This window comes from Papio anubis, chromosome 3 (genome assembly GCF_008728515.1).
Source record: "Papio anubis isolate 15944 chromosome 3, Panubis1.0, whole genome shotgun sequence".
NCBI lineage: Eukaryota > Metazoa > Chordata > Mammalia > Primates > Cercopithecidae > Papio > Papio anubis.
Genome location: NC_044978.1, coordinates 171,005,864 through 171,026,401, shown reverse-complemented (window position 1 = coordinate 171,026,401; position 20,538 = coordinate 171,005,864). Strand labels below are relative to the sequence as shown.

The following is a 20,538-nucleotide window of genomic DNA, read 5'->3' as shown; positions in this document are numbered from 1 at the left end:
GTCAGGCTGGGAACTGCTCAGGGCAAACCTGCCTCACATTCTATTCAAAGTCATGCAGCTGCTCACTGAGATATATGCATAGTCTGATGGCCTCCTTTGGAAAGGTTTATCAGAAACTCAAAAGAAGGCAACCATTTGTCTCTTACCTACCTGAGACCTGGAAGCCCCCTCCCTGCTTCAAGTTGTCCCTGCCTTTCTGGATGGAACCAATGTACTTCTTACATACATTGATTGATGTCTCATGTCTCCCTAAAATGTGTAAAACCAAGCTGTGCCCTGAGCACCTTGGGCACATGTTGTCAGGACCTCCTGAGGCTGTGTCATGGACAAGCATCCTCAATCTTGGTAAAATAAACTTTCTAAATTAACTGAGACCTGTCTCAAATTTTGGGTGTTCACACATGTTATTTAGAAATATGGAAGTAAACACCAGGAACAAAACTTGAAAGGATTAAAAATGCTTACCTCTGGAAAGTGGATTTAACTTAAGGAGGAACTGAACAGGAGAAAGCAGATTTTGGTTATAGAAAGAAAGAGATTCAAATAAAACAGTACAGAACACCTGTTCTGTCCTCCCTTGTGTTTATCAAGTGCTTGCCAGGCACTCAAAGTTCATTGCTGTCATTACTTTAAGAATTGAGGACTTGGGCCTCCACGTGGTATTCTATTAATACTGGCTCTCTTAAACTGACTGTCTCCAGGATTTTGCATCTATCAGGAAGGGAGATTGTGACCTCTAACAAGTTACAGTGGGCAGTAGGTATCCATGGAGAACTGGTTCCAGGACCTGGACAGCAAAATCCACAGATGCTCAAGGCCCTTATATTAAATGGTGTAGTACGGTATTTGCACATCCTCTCCTATAATTCACATCATCTTCAGATTCCTTATAATATCAAGTACCATGTAATTGTTACATAAGTAGTTGTTACATTGTATTATTTAGGGAATTATGACAAGGAAAAAAAGTCCGTACATGTTCAGTACAGAGGCAAGCATTCTTTTTTTCCTCAAATGTTTCTCATCCGTGGTTAGTTGAATTTGGATGATGAATCCGCAAATCTGGAGGGCCAAACATGCTTAACTTCCCTAAGTTTAAACATTGCTAAAGCGAGAATAATTATAAACTTAGCTAGGAAGGGTGTTGCGGAAAGCAATGAATATTATACTTGCAAAGTGCTTGGCACGTTATTGTGGTTATTATTTCCTGAAAACAAACAAAAACCACTTATTGGTTGGTGTGAAAGAGGGCATCTGTCAAAGTTGTTGTCCTTTGGAGCCAGAAAAGTCTTTCTTCTATGATGACTCACCTCTCCTCACCTCTCCTCCAACCTCGTGGCTTCTTTGGGGCTCCCTCCCGGAGGACACCGGTCAAGATTAGCCTGGGCCACAGTGCACCGGTCCTGTTCTGGGTGATGTTCCAAGCTCACTTTTTTTATTTTTTTATTTTTATTATTTATTTATTATTACTTTTTTAGACAGGGTGTCACTCTGTCGCCCAGGACTGGAGTGCAGTGGTGCCATCACTGCTCGCTGCAGCCTCGATTCCCTGGGGTCAAGCCTCCTCCCATCTCAACCTCGCAGGTAGCTGAGACTACAGGTGCGCACCACCAAGACCGGCTAATTTTTATATTTTTTTGTACAGAGGAGGTTTGTTACCTATATGTTACTCAGGTTTGTCTCGATCTCCTAGACTCAAGCGATCCGCCTGCCTCGGCCTCCCAAAGTGCTGGGATTACAGGCATGAGCCACCGCACCCCGCCCCAAGCTCAGTCTTGAAATAGACTGGAACGGGAAACGGAAAACAGCAAGGTTTTCCTCCGACCAGCGAGAGTCGCTCCGACAAGCGAGAGTCCCGCCCCGCATCAGTTTGCGGAGCCGCCTTAGTAGAAGGAGAGAAGGGGAGTCGAGGAGGCACGGGACTGGAGGGACCGAAGTTCCCCGATGGCGGCCCGGGGGTGCGCGATCTCGCGGCTGCTCCAGCTTCTGCTGCTGCTGCTGCCGCTGCTGGCTGAGGGCGGGGCGCCCGCGCCGTGGCACGGGGAAGGCACCAGCCCACAGCTGCGGGACATCTTCCTGGGCCGCTGCGCCGAGTACCGCGCACTGCTGAGCTCGGAGCAGCGGTGAGGCCGCGGGCCGGGTGGGAAGGGGAGCGGGGGGGCGGCGGGAAGAGGCAACAGTGAAGAGAGCCTGGGGAGGGGATTACTGGAACTAAAGGTCGGGGTGAGGGGACAATGAGAGAGGCCTTCAGGGGAGAGGTGAGTGTGGAGACAGCGATGGGATCTGGGATGCGGAGGCACAGAAATGAAGAGACTATGAAGATGTATCTACAGAGTGAGAGTCACGCTATCACAGGAGTCTAAGATAAAGTGTATTAATATGCATGTCAGCTGAACTAGAGGCTATTCTAAAGTGAGGGGGTGTGTGTGTGTGTGTTCTTGAGGTGAGGTGTGTGTGTGTGTGTGTGTGTCTGCTAGAGGTGAGGGTTTGTGTGTGTGTGCTCTAGAGGTGAGGGTTTGTGTGTGTGGTGCTCTAGAGGTGATGGGTGTGTGTGTGGTGGTGACACAAAGAAATTGTGAGGGGTGTGTATGTGTGTGTTCTAGAGGTGAGGGGGTGTGTGTGTGTTCTGGGGGTGGGGGTGTGTGTCAAGGGGTGAGGGCTGTGTGTGTGGTGAGGTGAGGTTTATGTGTGTGCTCAGAAGGTGAAAGGGGTTTGTGTGTGTGTGCTCTAGAGGTGAGGGGTGTGTGTGTGCGTGTGTGTTCTGGAAGTGAGGGGTGTGTGTGTTCTAGAGGTGAGGGATGTGTGTGGTGGTGTTGTTCTAGAAGTGAGGGGTGTGTGGCAGGGTGAGGGGTTGCATATGTGCGCCTAGGGTGAGGGTGTGTGTGTTCTAGAGGTGAGGGGTGCGTGCATGTGTGTGTGTTCTAGAGGTGGGGGTGTGTGTGTGTTCACAGAGTAGGGGGTGTGTGTGGCTGTGCTCTGCTGAGGTGGGGGTGTGGTGGTGCTGGGGTGAGGGGGTGGTGGTGGTTCCTGGAGAGTGAGAATACGATGCATGTGTTCTAGAGGTGAAGTGTGTATGTATTCTGAAAGTAGAAGTGCTGCTCTAAGGGTGAGGGTGTGTCTGTTCTAGAAATGAGATATAGTAGTGTGTGCTTTAGAGGTGAGGGGTGTGCGTGTGTGTGTTCTAGAGGTGAGAGGTGTGTGTTTGTGTTCTAGAGGTGAAGGATGTGTGCATGTGTTCTAGAGGTGAGGTGTGTGTGTTCTAGAGGTGAGGGGTGTGTGTGTGCGTGCACTCTAGAGGTGTGTGTGTGTGTGTGTTCTAGAGGTGAGGGGTGTGTGCGTGTGTGTGTTCTGGAGGTGAGGGGTGTGTGTGTGTTCTGGGGTGGAGGTGTGCGTGGTGTGGTGTTCCTGGGGAGGGTGAGGGTGTGTGTGTGCACGTGCGTTCTAGAGGTGAAGGGTGTGTCATTTTATAGAATTGAGGGGTGTGTGTTCACTAGGGGTGAGGGTGTGTGTGTGTGTTCTAGAGGTGGGGGTGTGTGTGTGTGTGTTCTAGAGGTGGGGGTGCTTGCATGTGTTCTAGAAGTGTGAGGTGTGTGTGTGTGTTCTAGACGTGAGGGTGTGTGTGTGCACTTGCACTCTAGAGATGAGGGGAGTGTGTGTGTGTAAGTTCTAGAGGTGAGGGGTGTGTGCATGTGTGTGTTCTGGAGGTGAGGGGTATGTGTGTGTTCTAGAAGTGAGGTGTGCGTGTATGTGTTCTAGAGGTGAGGGATGTGTGTGTGCACGTGCATTCTAGAGGTGAGGGGTGTGTGTGTGCACTCGAGGTGAGGGGTATGTGTGTGTTCTTGGAGTGAGGAGTGTGTGTGTTCTAGAGGTGAGGGGTTTTATTAGTATTGCGTGTGCTCTAGAGGTCAGGGGTGTGTGTTTTAGAGGTAGGGGGTGTGTGTGTGTTCTAGAAGTGAGGGGTGTGTGTGTGCAAATGCGTTCTAGAGGTGAGGGGTGTGTGTGTGCACTCTACATGTGGGGTGTGTGTGTGTGTTCTAGGGGTGAGGGGGTGTGTGTGTGTGTTCTAGAGGTGGTGTGTGTGTGTTCTAGAGGGTGAGGGGGTGTGTGCATGTGTTCTAGCAGTGAGGGGTGTGTGTGTGTGTATTAGTCTGTTTTCACACTGCTATGAAGAAATACCACAGACTGGAGTAGTTATACAGGAAGAGTTTGAGTACGCGGTTCCTTATTGCTGGGAGGGCCTCAGGAAACTTACAACCATGGTGAAAGAGATCAGGGACAAAGAGAAGCAAGGCAGCCTTCACAGAGATGGAGGACAGGCCGAGTGCAAGTAGGAAGGGGCAAAATGCGGGCCTTGCCAGGCAATGTATCTTGTGAGACTCACTATCAAGAGAACAGCATGGGGGAAACCACAATCATGATTCAATTACCTCCCATCTGGTCTCTCCCTAGACACCTAGGGATTATCGAGATTACAATTCAAGATGAGATTTTGTTGGGGACACAAAGTCTAACCATATCTGTGTGTGTGTGTGTGTGTGTGTGTGTTCTAGAGGTGAGGGTGTGTGTGTATTCTAGAGGTAAGGAGACTGTGTGTGTTCTAGAGGTGGTGTGTGTGTGTTCTAGAGGTGGGGGAGTGTGTGTGTGTGTTTTCTAGAGGTGAGGGGTGTGTGTGTGTTCTAGAGGTGGGGGTGTGTGTGTTCTAGAGGTGAGATGTGTGTGTGTTCTAGAGGTGAAGGGGTGTGTGTGTGTTCTAGAGGTGAGGGGTGTGGTGGTTCTGGGTGAGGGGGTGTGTGTGGTGTGTGTTCTAGAGGTGGGGGTGTGGGGTGAGTGTATGTGTGTATTCCTAAGTGAGGGTGTGTGTGTGTATATTCTAGAAATTGAAAGAGGGGTAGTAGTAGTAGTATTTCCTAAAGGGGTGAGGGGTGTGTGTGTGTTCTACAGGTGAGGGGTGTGTGTGTGTGGTTCTGGGTGAGGGTGTGTGTGTGGTGTTTCTGGGGGTGAGGGGTGGTGTTCTGGAGGGTGGGGTGTGTGGTGGTGTGACCTGGGGGTTGGGAGGTTAATTGTGTGTTCTAGGGGGTGTGAGGGGGTGTGTGTGTGTGTTCTAGAGGTGGGGGGGTGTGTCTGTGTGTTCTGGGGTGGGGTGTGTGTGTGTATTCTAGAGCATTATTGAGGTGGCTAGAAGGTAGAATGTGTGTGTTCTAGAGGTGAGAATTAGGTGTGTGTTCTAGAGGTAAGATGTGTGTGTGTGTTCCTGGGGTAGAAGTGCATTATTTGTTCTAGATGTGAGGGGTGTGTGTGTTCTCTAGAGGTGGGGGGGTGTGTTCTAGAAGGAGTGGGGTGTGTGTGTGTTCTAGAGGTGAGGGGTGTATGTTCTAGAGGTGAGGGGTGTGTGTGTGTGTGTTCTAGAGGTGAGAGGTGTTTTAGAGGTGAGATGTGTATTCTAGAGGTGAGGGTGTGTGTGTGTGTTCTAGAGGTGAGGGGTGTGTGTGTGTGTTGGGAGGTGAGATATGTGTGTGTTTGTTCTAGAGGTGAGGGGGATGTGTATGTGTAGTCTAGAGGTGAGTGTGTGTGTGTGTGTGTGGTCTAGAGGTGAGGGATGGGGGTGTGTGTGGTCTGGAGGTAACCGGTGTGTGTGTGTGTGTGGTCTAGAGGTGAGGGATGTGTGTGTGGTCTAGAGGTGTGGGGTGTATGTGTGTGTGAGTGTGAAGGAGGGTGGAGAGGTATCCCTCTAGAAGTGAGGGTGGGGTAGAGGTGAACTGGGTAACAGCCCATTGCCACCCAGCAGATGTTCAGTCTGAGCCCTCAGAACCCAGAATGTGGTCTCAGGTTGGAATTCCTTGAGTCCAGTCCTTCCGGAATTCAAATTTCAGAACCCCTAAATCTGGAGGATTTCTGAAGTTTGGGTCTTTCTTACCAGCGCTGCATTTCTTACTGATTTTTGTTCCTTCTGTGGGCCCCCCTTTTTTTGTGTTTGCGATGTCTTTCTTGTGCTGATCGTTTTTACTATCGCACATTTCAGGCAAATAAAAAACAGCAGAGAATAATATAAGAACCACCTGTGTTACACACCACCCAGTATGAGAAACAGAAAGTCACAAATGCCATGGGAAATATTTTTTGAAAACTAGGATGGACCTCAAGAGGGGCTGGCACTGGAGGGTGCACCTGCTTTGCCAGGGGTGGAAGCCTCTTGCAGCGTTGGACCTCCCTCCTAACATCACACATCCTGCTGGCTGGCCTGGCCTCACCTGGTCTCTGAGGTCCACAGTGGACCTGAACAATGAGACTGCCCCCACTGTTAGTTCTAAATGAAGAGGCACCTGCTGTATAGTTGACTGAAATTGTCACCTCCTGCTAGGTGCCATTTCTACTTGTCTTTGTGAGCCTGGGGGCAAGGCTGTATTCCTTAGCTCTGAGAAATCTGTGCAGTGCCTTCTGAGAGGCAATTCCAGTGTTAGATTTCTGAATCTGTCACCTGAGCCGTGATAATTTGTTGTCTTTTTTGTAAGCCTACTTCCGCAGAGTCACTATATGACAAAATCTCTTGTAGAGCTCTTAGAGAAATGGAAATACTTCACATTACATCGTGATGTGCATGTGTGTGTTCTTCCCAACTTGTACTTTTGCACAGGAACAAGAACTGCACAGCCATATGGGAAGCGTTTAAAGTGGCGCTGGACAAGGATCCCTGCTCCGTGCTTCCCTCGGACTATGACCTTTTTATTAACTTGTCCAGGCACTCTATTCCCAGAGATAAGGTAATGCTACAACCGTCTTGGGTAAAACTTTGTTCTCTGTCTCTACAGAAATGGATGGTGCATGGGCCAGGTGTGAGATTAGCTGTCCCCTGCATCCTGCAATGTCACAGAAACATCAGGCAGCACACATAATGTGTGTGCTGAGCTCTCTGTGGGAAGCTAGCTTTGTTTCTGTATTAGTCCGTTGTCACATTGCTATAAAGAAATGCCTGAGACTGGGTAATTTATAAAGAAAAGAGGTTTAATTGGTTTCACAGTTCCACAGGCTGTACAGGAAGAATGGCAGCATCTACTTCTGGGAGGCCTCTGGGAGCTTTTACTCCAGCGGAAGGCAAAGTGGGAGCAGGTGTCTTACATGGCACGAGCAGGATCAAGGGCAGAGGGAGGTGCCACAGGCTTGTAAATAACTGGATCTTCTGAGAACTCCACCAGGAGAACAGCACCAATGGGGGAAATCCGCCCCCATAATCCAATCACGTTGCACCAGGCCCCACCTCTAACATATGGGATTACAATTTGACAAGAGACATAAATCCAGACCATATCAGTTTCCAACAGTGATTCTATATCTCCAGCTGGTTGTGGGCAGAAGAAAATTTCCTAAGTTTGCAAGTCAGTGTGAGAATCAGCACAGGGACATAAGGACATGGCTGCACCTGTCACACTGGGCCTCCACATCTGGTCAATTCTAAATAACCTTCATCCTAACTGGCCCAATGGCCTGAACCTTGAGTAATTCAGAAAACTCTCAATCTCAGTATCCTTCTGGGAGACCAGTCTCTCCATTTAATGGGTCTTAAGATTATATTTATTCAGTACCAGTTGATTTAAGAAAACCACATATCTATATTCTGTCTACACTCTAAGGTCTAATAAAGTGAAAATAAATGAGAAAATTTCCATAAAACCCTTGCTTAAAAAAAATACCTCAAGTTTAAAGAATGCTAGACACCGTTTTTGTTTCTGTGACATAAACATTCTTAACCTGATTTTTTTCCACTGTGTGTTATTTGTAAAGGCAAGTAAATGGAACTGTGAGGTTCAAAGATAGAAGAGACTGAAAACATGATTTTGAGTATATGCTGTTCTTTGAACCTCGCTGTCTTCCTGTCACTAAAAGCGCGGAAGCCAACTTTTTTACCTTCTCTTTCAGAGATTCGGTGCTAGTTGATGAACTCAGTAAATACTTCCTGGGCTATTTGTTTGCCCAGTCATTGGTGCTAAGGGTTAAGGCTGTAACAGTGAAAAACAGCCCCCACCCTTGGGGACCTTCTAGTCTAAATATAAACTGATTGGACTACTGAGGATCAGATGAAATAGTGACTGGGGCATTTGGGTTATTGTTATATGAAAACACTATAGTGGAAACTATGAAGTATGGTATGAAAGCAATGTGTTTTTGAGGCACTTGACGCTTTAGGAAGTGCTTTCTGTGGCTTCATATTATCCTGGCCACAGCTGTGGAAGAAGATAAAGGGCTCATGCTCTGCATTTTCCAGAAGTAGGAACTGAGAAACAGGGAGATTGCATGCCTTGGTCAAGATTACATATCTAATACATGACAGAGCCAGGATTCCAGCCCAGGTCCCTTGATCATTCTTAATGTAGGGAATCTTACCACATGCGTGTATATTTAGTACTAGTGAGAAAATATTCCATTAACATTTGCACGATACCCTGGGAATAAAGGGAGGAGAGATGCTAGCAGTCTTTGAATGAATAAATAAAGACAACGAATAAGAACGTTCAGTTGTTGTGCAGCAGGTCAGAGTTGAATGAGAACTGGATTGCCCGACCTGCCTTGATGATGCTGTGCCTGAAGAGCCTGATTTTGTGTTGTATTTTGATGTTTTGTTTGTCTTTCCTTAGTCCCTGTTCTGGGAAAATAGCCACCTCCTTGTTAACAGCTTTGCAGGAAACACCCGTCGTTTTATGCCCCTGAGTGATGTTCTGTATGGCAGGGTTGCAGATTTCTTGAGCTGGTGTCGACAGAAAAATGCCTCTGGTAAGACTCCTGCACAAATCACAGGAGACTTAAGAGCTCCTATTTACTATGCATTACCATTTGTGCTAAATGCTTTCATATGCATTTATTTCAATTGATCCTCTCCGAGTCCTCTGAAATAAGTGACAAGAATAGTTAATAATAACAATACTGGAGAATACTTATCTTTTGCGGGTGCCAGTCTAAGCACTTTGTGTGTGTGTGTGTGTGTGTATACACACATATATACATATAAATGAGTGTGTGTATATACATATATATACACACACACATATATATATATACACACACTCATTTAATGCCCACAACAGCCTCATGGGATCCTATCATAATCCCCATTTTGATAAATGAGGAAACTGAGGCACAGCAAGATTAAGAAAACTGCTCGGGGGGCATAGCTAGTAAGCAACAGACAGTCTGACTCCACAGCCCATTTTCTCAAGCTTGCACAACTCTGCCTTACTATCCTCACTTGTCCAGAGGGGGAAGCTGAGGCTTAGAGAGGTTAAATGACTGGAAGTGGTAAGGCTGGGTCTCAGCCCTGTCCTGATGGATTCTGAAGCCTGTGCTCTTTAACACCACTCCAGGCCGCCGGCAGATATTTCGAGATCCAAGTTAAAAGGAAAGTTAGAGTCACAAGAGCTGGCCTGAATGCTCTGCAAACTCTCCTCATTCATCCAACTGTGGTGCTAGGAGCTGGAGACACAGCAGTCCCTATCTTCGGGGAGCTTATAGTCTCATGGGGGGCATTAGCTCGAGTGATATAATGCAGGAAAAATGGTGTTCTGAGGAGTAGCAGAGTGAGACACCAGCCTCACCAGGGCATCAGGGAAGCTTCAGGAGGGAGGCTAGCAAGGAAAGGAGGTGAGGGAGTGTTCCCATCATGAAGACTGGAGATCCTTCCTGGGTATCAGAGTCACTCCAAAAGTTAACCTAATACCAGGCCGGGCATGGTGGCTCACGCCTGTAATCCCAGCACTTTTGGGAGCCCAAGGTGAGTGGATCATTTGAGGTCACGAGTTCGAGATCAGCCTGGCCAACATGAAGAAACCCCATCTCTACTAAAAATACAAAAAAATTAGCCAAGTGTGGTGGTGCATGCCTGTAATCCCAGCTACTCAGGAGGCTGAGGCAGGAGAAACCCTCGAACCCTGGAGATGGAGGTTGCACTGAGGTGAGATCACACCACTGCACTCTCACCTGGACGGCAGAGTGAGACTCGGCACAAAAACGAGAAAAAGAGTTAACCTAATATCAGTTCTGTTTATTTCTGCTCCATTTGTCCATCAAACTAAAATTTATAGTGTCTACTATGTGCTTGACCCTCATCTTCTAGACAGTAGGAACACAGCAGAGAATGAAAGAGGAAATTAATACCCCATGCTTACATTATAGGAGGGCAGAAAAAACAATAAACAGGCAAGTGAAATATATAGTCTGTCTTAAGATTATAAGGACTATGGAGAAAAATAAAACAGGTAATAAGGACAAAAAAGGTTGAGAGTGGAGGGCTGGGGAGAGGAAAGTGTTGCATTTTTACCTAGATGCCTAAGGATAACCTCACTGAGAGGCTGATATTTGAACAACGAGATGAGAAAGAACATTTTCTGACGGGAGAACAGCAATTGCAGAGACCCTGAGGTGGGAGCGTGTGTGACATATTTAACAGCAAAGAGGACACTGGGCAAAGAGGAAAGTGCAAGCTATGAGGCTAGAGGAATAAAGAAGGGCCTGGTGGCACAGGATGTTGTGAGGCCTCTGCTTTTCACTGTGAGTGAGATGGGCAGCATTGCAGGTTCCAGGTCAAATGGACACAGCCAATCTTTCAATGGAGAATTTCCAGGAAGTTTTTGTTTGATGATGCTGCAGAGGGTGGGGAGAAGGAGGGGAGGAATGTGATGAAAAACACATAAAGAAAGGAAGAGCATTCCAGAAAACCACCAGTTATTTCTTCCTCACTTCGCTGCCCTTTTCTATCTATGCCCTCCTATCAGGGCTCTTTGTGTCAGAAAGAAGCGAACTCCAGCAGTTCAGGTCAGCCAAATAACTGTATGTGTATGTCATGGAATCCTGTGGGGCCAGTAGCAATGGTGATGAGGTTTTTTATTTATTGACCCAGAAAGAGGCATATTTTTAAGCGAAAAATAAACTTACATAACCCTGTGATAGGTATGAGGCTATTCAAATAGAAACACATATACACAATACATCTATGAAAATATACACACAGAAAAAAGTCAAGAAAATAGCAAACCCAAACCATTGACAGCAGCTCTTTTTTATTTTATTTATTTTTATTTTAAAATCAGTGTTATTTTTTGAGACAGGGTCTCACTCTGCCGCCCAGGCTGGAATGCAGTGGTGTGATCCTAGCTCATTGCAGCCTTGAACTGTGCTCAAGGGATCCTCTTGCCTCAGCCTCTTAAGTAGCTAGACTACAGGCACACACCACCACACTAGGCTGTTTTTAAAATTATTTTTGTAGACATATGGTCTTGCCATGTTGCCCAGGCTGGTCTTGAACTCCTGACTTCAAATAATCCTCGTGCCTCAGCCTCCTAAAGCACTGGGATTACAGGCATGAGCCACTGTACCTGGCCTTGGTTCTTTTTTCAAATTTTTATTTTTATTTTATTTTTGATTGACAGATGAAAATTGTATATATTTATGGCATACAATGTGATGTTTTGATACATATATACATTGTGTAATAATCAAATCAGGGTAATTAGCATATCCATCATCTTAAACATTTACTATTTCTTTGTGGTGAGACGTTCAAAATCCTCTCTACTAGTTATTTTGAAATATGCATACACTATTGTTAGCTATAGCCACTCTATTGTGCATTACAGCCCCAGCGCTTATTCCTCCTATGTAACTGTAACATTGTTGACCAGCCTCTTCCCATCTCCCTTATCCATTCGCCTTCCCAGCCTCTGGTAGCCACTATTCTACCCCCAACTTCTATGACATCTGCTTTTGAAGATTCCACTTTCAAGTGAGATCATGCAATATTTGTTTTCCTGTACCTGGCTTATTTCACTTGACATAATGTCCTCCAGGTTCATCCATGTTGTTGCAAATGGCTCAATAGTATTCCGTTATGTATATATGCCATATTTTCTTTTTTTTTAGTGGAGTCTCTGTCTGTCGCCCAGGCCAGAGTACAGTGGCATGATCTCAGCTCACTGCAGCCTCCGTCCCCCAGGTTCAAGCAATTCTCCTGCCTCAGCCTCCTGAGTAGCTGGGACTACAGGTGCATGCCACCACACCCAGTTACTTTTTGTATTTTTAGTAGAGATGGGGTTTCACCATGTTGGCCAGTCTGGTCTTGAACTCCTGACCTCAGGTAATCCACCCACCTCGGCTTCCTAAAATGCTGAGATTACAGGCATGAGCCACTGTGCTCGGTCTATTTTCTTATCTATTAATCAGTTGATGGACACAGATTGATTCTGTATCTTGGCTATTATGAATAATGCCATTAATAGCAGTTCTTGCTAGGAATATGAGGTCAACTTGTAGATCAGAAATTTTTTTTCTTTATAGAGTATATGGTAAGCATGTTCCACATCCCATTGATCTGCTGGGGTCTTTAATCTGTCCTTAAACATTTTTAAATGTAATATATTTTGACATTTTGTATATTTTTCAATTGTATAAAATTTCTGTTCTCTGGCTAAGCATTATCGCTCTTAATCCTTTTTTTTCCTTGCATTTACTACTAAGATAATGGCTAACGATTTAATTTTTGGAGACGGCACTTCTCCCAATAAAGCAAAGGGTTTTTGTTGCTGTTTGTGAGTTTTTAAACATTACTTTACTAGTGCTCCAGTAGAGAAATAACCCAGCTAATATGCTGAGGCTCAGTGGTCAGCTAGGCTCACTCACTAGCCAGCTATTTAGTTCTCTGCCTTCCTCACATTTGTGGTGAGAAAAATGACCAACGTCTTTAGTATCATGGACAAGGTGGTCCCTCACCAGGCTCCTTGTGGATCAAGTGGGAAGAACTGTGGATGTTAAACTTGTACACATTGTACAGAATGGAGGCTAAGTACGCGTCATGGAACTGGGATATATTGTAAGTTAATTCTTCTCTGAGATAGATAATCTTTGGAATAAAATGTGTTTGTCTACTTACCCCTTAGGACTCGATTACCAATCCTGCCCTACATCAGAAGACTGTGAAAATAATCCTGTGGATTCCTTTTGGAAAAGGGCATCCATCCAGGTAATGCTGGGATGATATCTGAGTGGTTGAGCGTGTGTGGGACCCATGGAGATGGAACACAGTGATTCAGAGTCTGGGCCCCAGGTCATCAATCAACTTCTCTGAGCCTCACTTTCCACTTTTACCACATCATGATTCATGCTCTTTGCTATATAAAGTTGTGAGAATTTAAGGAAATAAAATGCTTAATGCAGTGCCTGGCACAGAGAAAACATTCCATAAATGTTCACTATGCATGAGGCTTTTAATTAGTCATTATTATTTCCATTATGTCATGGTTATCATTAGTATTTCAAAGCAATGATTTTGATTGCTACATAAAATGGGGCAACTCCTGCTTTATGGAAGACCCTAGTACACCTGAGATCAAGTTGTAGGGATCAGAAATGTTCACAAGACTAATATTAATGGGAGAGGAACTGATAGGAGATGGAGGATAAGCTGGAGACACAGAAATGGTCCCCTGAAGGTAGGTCTGTTTCCCAGAGAATGATGTCACCAGAACTGATGACAGCTATCAGTAGCTATAGCATGCCAGTGACTACAGAATTCTCTGTCATGAGAATCAGTATAAAGATTACAAATAAAGAGGGTTAAGTTCTTAGTTCAGTGCCTGGCAAAGAGCTGTTGACTATTAAACATTAGCTAGGTTGACCAGGTGGATGTCAGGGCACTTCCGCCCACCACCGTCAACCCCATTTCAGGACTATCCATGTCTTTTTTGGTCTCATCTTCTACCCTAGATCCTCAGGTGTCCACTAGGTAGATTGTTAGTCAGGGTGAGAAGGACCTTGGCCAAATCCTCCATGGTGGCTGCAGTTTGGAGCTAAGCAGAGGATCCCTCCCAGATAAAACATATTCTGTTTATTACTGTGCTCTGCTGCCTACCTCAAGAGAGCACCATTTGCTCCCACTACCTGTAGGTTTCATCTTGAGCACAGACTTCAGTCAGTTGGCAGCAGCTGCCAGAGCCCTTCATTGAGAACTGGGAGGCTACAGAGATGTCCTCATCTGAAAGTGGGATCAAACAGTAACTCAGGGGAGATGTCAGCATTACATGTAAAGGAACCATTTATTTTACCCAGTGGGTCTACCAGACTTTCAAGTGTGTGCTGCAAACCACCACCTTATAATTCCTCCAATTCTATAATGGAAATCTAATACTAGTGCCCACATTTTTGAGCCCTTGGCATTTGCTGTGTAGTCGAAGCATGAGGAGAATTAGTGTGGTATAGTGATGAGAAGCGGATTTGAACCTTAGCAGATAAGTATTCAATAAATGTTAGCAGTTATTATTTTAAATATTTTCATCTTTTTTTTTGAGACAGAGTCTCACTCTGTCGATCTCAGCTCACTGCAACCTCCGCCTCCCGGGTTCAAGTGATTCTTCTGCCTCAGTCTCCTGAGTAGCTAGAACTACAGGCGCGTGCCACCATGCCCAGCTAATTTTTGTATTTTTAGTAGAGATAGGGTTTCACCATATTGGCCAGGCTGGTCTTGAACTCCTGACCTCGTGATCTGCCCGCCTCAGCCTCCCAAAGTGCTGGGATTAAAGGCGTGAGCCACTGTGCCTGGCCAAATATTTTCATCTTTATGACAATTATATGAGGCAGAGACTTTTATCAGGTAATAACGTAATAAAATACCTTATTTTACAGATAATAAAGTAAGGTACAGAGAGGTCAAGAAGCTTGACTAGGGTTATGGAACTGACAAGTAGGGGAGCTAGGATTTGAAACCAGGCAGGCTGACTCGAGATCAGACTTTCAACCACAACGTTATACAGCCTCATTGCATCTGCATACTTTTTATTTTTATTTTTATCTTTTTTTTTATTTTTTTTTTATTTTTTTTGAGATAGAGTCTCTCTGTGTCACCCAGGCTGGAGTGCAGTGGCACATTCTCAGCTCACTGCAACCTCCACCTCCCAGGTTCAAGCAATTCTCCACATCAGCCTCCCGAGTAGCTGGGACTGCAGGTGCGTGTCACCACGCCCAGCTAATTTTTGCATTTTTAGTTGAGACAGGTTTTTGCCATGTTAGCCAGGCTGGTCTCAAACTCCTGACCTCAGGTGATCTGCCCACCTCAGTCTCCCAAAATGCTGAGATTACAGGCATGAGCCACCATGCCTGGCTCTGCACACATTTTTTTTAAAAATATTTTTTTTTCTTTTTGTCAGTGTAATAGCTGCTCATAATAGTGATTGACACATACAGAAAATATAAATTAATCACCCACATTCCTACCACCTAAAGGCAACCCATTTAGCATAGTGGTGACCAGGTATTGGCATTTAAGAATTTAACTATGACTGTTAGCACTATTTGGAAGCAATCTGAGACATGGATAACATGGAGTATATTGTTTGATATTGAGTATCATTTTGCTAGGGAATGAACCCAGCCACCTATACATCAGTGCCACATATTTCACCTCTACACCTCCTTCATTCTACTATAAACATTTTATGAGGGAGATTACATGCTCCAGTAGTATTTTGAAGTGGAGATTTTGTAATTTCTGTAGACCTGTCGCTCCGCTGGGAATCCTAGACTTCGGCCCATGTATTTTTAACACAGTAAAGCTCATGCTCCTCCAACGACTGTTGCATTTTGCTTTGAAAGTAAGCACTTCCTATGCTATTGCAAATACTGTAGACTTTTACTAATGGCTGGTTAATATTTCAGACACTTAAGTATCACAGTTCACTTACCATCCCCTTGTTAAGTATTTGGTATTGGTTATAATATTTCAGTATTACAAAGAATGCTGCACCACACATCTTTGTGCACAATGCTCCTGGTAGTCCTTAGTGCTGTTTGCCAGATAATTCTGGCTTGTCTTTTGAGCCCACCGTTTGCACTTCCCTGCCTCATGAAATTATTTACATGTGACTTACACTGGCCAATCAGTTGCAAGCGGGAGTGATGTGTGTGACTTTTGGGTGGAAGCCTTTAAGAAGTGGTCCATGATTTGTCACTGTCTCCTCCCTTTCCTGGCAATCAGAGATTTTGCAGATGTGTCCCAGAATGAGGACACGTGCAACAAAACCCCAGTGGGCCTGTGATAAACATGTAGTGTGAGCATGATATAAATCATTGTTGTTTTAAAGTCACTGCAGTTTCGAGGTTCTTTGCTAAGGGAGCATAACCTATTTTATTATAGCTGATAAGATACTGCATATTTTCTATTATCTTCTTGGGGTAGATTCCCAGACATGGATTACTGAGTCTATGAGTTTTTTGACATTTCAAGGCAATTTGCTTTCCAAAATAAACCAATTTGCATTTCTACTAAGCCATATGAAATGCCACATTTATCATATCCTTGCCATTATTTAGAACTGACAATTTGTAAAAATGCTCATTTCATAGCAGAAAAATGTCACGTCTTTATTTGCTAAAAATACTTGGTTCTTCTCATAGTATTCAAAGGATAGTTCTGGGGTGATCCACATCATGCTGAATGGTTCAGAGCCAACAGGAGCCTATCCCATCAAAGGGTAAGAACACCAGCACATTCAAACACAACAGAGAATGCCCAAATATTTATTTAATTGTTTTAAACAGAGGCTAAAGAAAATTATCCTAGTCCCCATCTCATGCTTGCTTCTGTAAATTCAGGTAAAGCAAAACAGATCAATGACCTGGTGATCAGAGCCATGTCTATAGAGTTAAACCATTAACAGCTGATGAATACTGGAATAAAAAGTAAACTAAAAATAAAAGCTAAAGAAGAAAAACTTCTAAAAGCCCTTTATTTTTTAAAGAAGAGTAATGATAAATTAACTAAAAACTGAAATGGAAAAAATATCATATTGCTTTAGGGCTTTAAGAAATGTTTCTCAGTTTTTTTGCAGATTATGAAATTCCAAACCTCCAGAAGGAAAAGATTCCACGAATTGAGATCTGGGTTATGCATGAAATTGGGGGACCCAATGTGTAAGTTATGGTGATATTGATGATGATAATTGCACAAGTTTGTTTTTCTTGATTATGATATGATCAAGTTCGTTTAACATTTTCAGTTTGGGGGAAATGACAGCCTTCTTTGTTTCTAACGGGGTTGGTAGAGAAAGACAGAAGCTTGACTTCCTGGGAACGCCACTAGTCAGTCCCGAGCCCAGAGAGAAAACCTCCTTTATCTGGGATATTCTTCTCAGCCAGCAAAGACAGTGTTCCTTTCTGAGTGACTTGGGTAGCTTTGGATGGGCGAGTTCCTTACGCATTTGTGAGGGTCTAAGTCATTTTCTCCTTCTGGTCATTTGAAATTCAAAAGCCCTCACCAGTGGTTCTCAGAATTAACCTAAGGACTCTATAATTAAGATGTCATTCTCAGAGAACAACCAGCTCTTCAACTGGGTCTTGAATAACTGGTTAAGAAAACTTTTATGATCCACATTTTCTGGGAAGCCACATGAGTTTATATATAAATGCAAACTTAAACTCATCCTTCTCAGCAGTGAAGGGCACTGCTGGCACAAACTCAAGATAAAAAAGTTAAATTGATTTGGTTTAAAGACAAGCCAACGAGGCCACAGCCTAAATAAAACTGGACAGCCATGATGGAGCTTCAGAAACAAGCTGGGGCCTTGTCCTTCAGAACAGTCCCTCTGTGCTACCTGGAGGAAGGTATTACTAACCCCAAGGAGTGGAGGTCCCATTGAAAGTGTTTAGGAGAACCTCAGTGAATTCCCTGTGTCCGTGTCAGCCCCCAGGACTCTCTAAGACTCACCATATAAGGGGTAATTTTTCCCCTGTCCCTTGGGCAATAGATCGTGATAAATTTGCGAACTACTTAATTATACCAAGATCTGCATTCCCCTTCTCAGAAGACAAATTATACTTATTTTTGCATGAAAAATGCATATCATTGGTCTAATTTTTGTGAGAAGTTGCTCTGTCTAGAAGTTATACTTGCTTGTTATTTTACTGTATCTGTCAGAGAAAGCACAAAACCTACCTCTAATGAGATAAGGAGATTGGCATTCAACGTCATCTCAGCCCATCATTTCTGCTGTATGAGAGGTTACAAAAGGAGTCAGAGCACCTAGTAGTACATTTGAGCCACAGGGTGGAGGTGCAGGTCATGATCTAAGGAAGTAGGACTCTTGGCTCAGATTTTAGGGAAAACATATTAGCACCATAGTTAATAAAATTATAATGTATTAGGGATTATTATTGTTAAATAAGTAGATTTTAGCTGCTCTTGTCACACAAAAAAGTAACTATGTGAGATGATAGATGGTTAATCTGCTTTGCTATAATAACCAATTTACTATCTATATGTATCTAATGACATCATGCTGTACATCTCAAATATACAAAATAAAACTTATTTAAAAAATAAAACTCATAAGCAAAGAGCTAAACACAGCATGGCTAACACCTGATTGTGTTTAGCATGGTTTGGGCTGCCTTTATTCAAATAAACAGTTTATAGTTATTTATTTATTTTTTGAGACAGAGTTTCGCTCTTGTTGCCCAAGCTGGAATGTAGTGCAACCTCAGCCTCCTGAGTTCAAGTGATTCTCCTGACTCAACCTCCTGAGTGCTGGGATTACAGGTGTCCACTAGCACGTCCAGCTGATTTTTTGTATTTTTAGTAGAGGCAAGGTTTCACCATGTTGGCCAGGCTGGTCTCGAATTGCCGAACTCAGGTGATCCAACTACCTCAGCCTCCCAAAGTGCTAGGATTACAGGGGTGAACCACCATGCCCGGCCTTTATAGTTATTTTAATAACACATTCACTTATCTCTGTGTCCAGGTGTCCTGCAGCCTAAATGTCGTTGCTTACTGAAAAAAAAAATTCTAAGTAGTGAGCCTGGCCCAGAGTAAGGCATTGTCCCAGGTATTGGCAAAGTTCTAAAAAATGATGTTATTCAACACTGTGCTTTCTTCATTCCTGTAATGCCTGGAATTCCACTTCTGTAAAAATTTCCAGTTGCTCATTTCCTCCCTGTACACTCCCACTCTATTAATTTTATGGTGGTGAGGCTGTTTACCATCCCATTTCATGTAAAGTCAGGGTCCTGTTTGTAATATATCGTGCCTAATAACCACAGTTGGTGGTGGTGTGTATCTACCTCTGTTTGCATTTGTAAATTCTCCCTGCTTGATTGTGACCATTACTGAAAGCGGGTAAGAATCACTGTTGGAAACACATGAAAAAATGCTCATCATCACTCACCATCAGAGAAATGCAAATCAAATCCACAATGAGATACCATCTCACACCAGTTAGAATGGCAATCATTAAAAAATCAGGAAACAACAGGTGCTGGAGAGGATGTGGAGAAATAGCAACACTTTTACACTGTTGGTGGGGACTGTACAAACTAGTTCAAACTAGCCAGGAACAATGGTGATCCCTCAAGGATCTAGGAACTAGAAATATCATTTGACCCAGTCATCCCATTACTGGCATATACCCAAAAGGATTATAAATCATGCCGCTATAAAGACACATGCACACGATGTTACTGCAGCACTATTCACAATAGCAAAGACTTGGAATCAATCCAAATGTCCATCAGTGACAGACTGATTATGAGTCAGAAAAATGTGGCACATATACACCATGGAATACTATGCAGCCAAAAAAAAAAAAAAAAAAAAAAAAGAATGAGTTTGTGTCCTTTGTAGGACATGGATGCAGCTGGAAACCATCATTCTCAGCAAACTATCGCAAGAACAGAAACCAAACAATCAAGAGATGTTCACTCATAGGTGGGAAATGAACAATGAGATGACTCGGACACAGGAAGCGGAACATCACACACCGGGGCCTATTGTGGGGAGAGGGGAGGGGGAAGGGATAGTATTAGGAGATATACCTAATGTAAATGATGATATAATGGGTGCAGCACAGCAACATGGCACATGTATACATACGTAACAAACCTGCATGTTGTGCACATGTACCCTAGAACTTAAAGTATAATAATAATAATAATAAAACACACACACACACACACACACACACAAAATCACTGTTGGTACGAGTGTGGGAAATTGCCACTCTCATACTTTATCAGGGTGTAATTTGGCCATTCATATAAAAGCCTTAAACTGGATTCAAATCTTTGATGCCAGAAAACCTACTTTCAGGAATTTATGCCAACGGAACAAATAATTAATAATGTGTATGAAAATGAAGTTCCAGTCAGTGACTGTCTGGGCTGGTGGCATGGGAGGTAAGAATTTACCAAGACAGTTGTAGGTAAAGAAAGACAGATTTATTAGAGAAAGTACGAAAATATGTTGCAAGGGTGCAACTGGCAGGTCAGCAAGAGACGAGCTGACTGCAGGGAGACAAAGGCTTACTGGGAATTTTATAGAACGGTGCTTGTGCTGTGTGCTGTGTGCTGAAGAGCACTTGTGCAGTTCTGATAGCACCAAGGTTGCAGTGAGCTAACTTGCCTTTTTCTATCAGCTGAGCGTCTGGTGATAGGTGGCCTTGGGAAGGTTGTGAGTTATTTGTGCAGGAAGCCTATGTGCCCTGGACCATGAAGAAGGTAGACTTATAGCTTATCTGCTTT

The 20,538-nt window shown here is 44.0% G+C and overlaps 1 protein-coding gene across 2 annotated transcripts in view; it reads left to right on the top strand.

Moving 5' to 3' along the window:
- Nucleotides 1–20,538, top strand: part of BST1 (bone marrow stromal cell antigen 1) — a 94,609-nt gene that overhangs the window by 60,536 nt on the left and 13,535 nt on the right. Inside the window, exons 1-6 of one of the 2 annotated variants that reach the window (XM_003898505.5) lie at nucleotides 1,594–2,123; nucleotides 6,632–6,758; nucleotides 8,628–8,763; nucleotides 12,915–12,997; nucleotides 16,423–16,499; nucleotides 16,846–16,938. In XM_003898505.5, the coding sequence (XP_003898554.1) occupies nucleotides 1,945–2,123; nucleotides 6,632–6,758; nucleotides 8,628–8,763; nucleotides 12,915–12,997; nucleotides 16,423–16,499; nucleotides 16,846–16,938 (695 nt within the window). In that variant the 5' untranslated portion in view covers nucleotides 1,594–1,944. Of the gene's footprint in view, nucleotides 1–1,593; nucleotides 2,124–6,631; nucleotides 6,759–8,627; nucleotides 8,764–12,914; nucleotides 12,998–16,422; nucleotides 16,500–16,845; nucleotides 16,939–20,538 lie in introns of those variants that run through there. The other variant, XM_031664708.1, reaches the window with a different exon arrangement.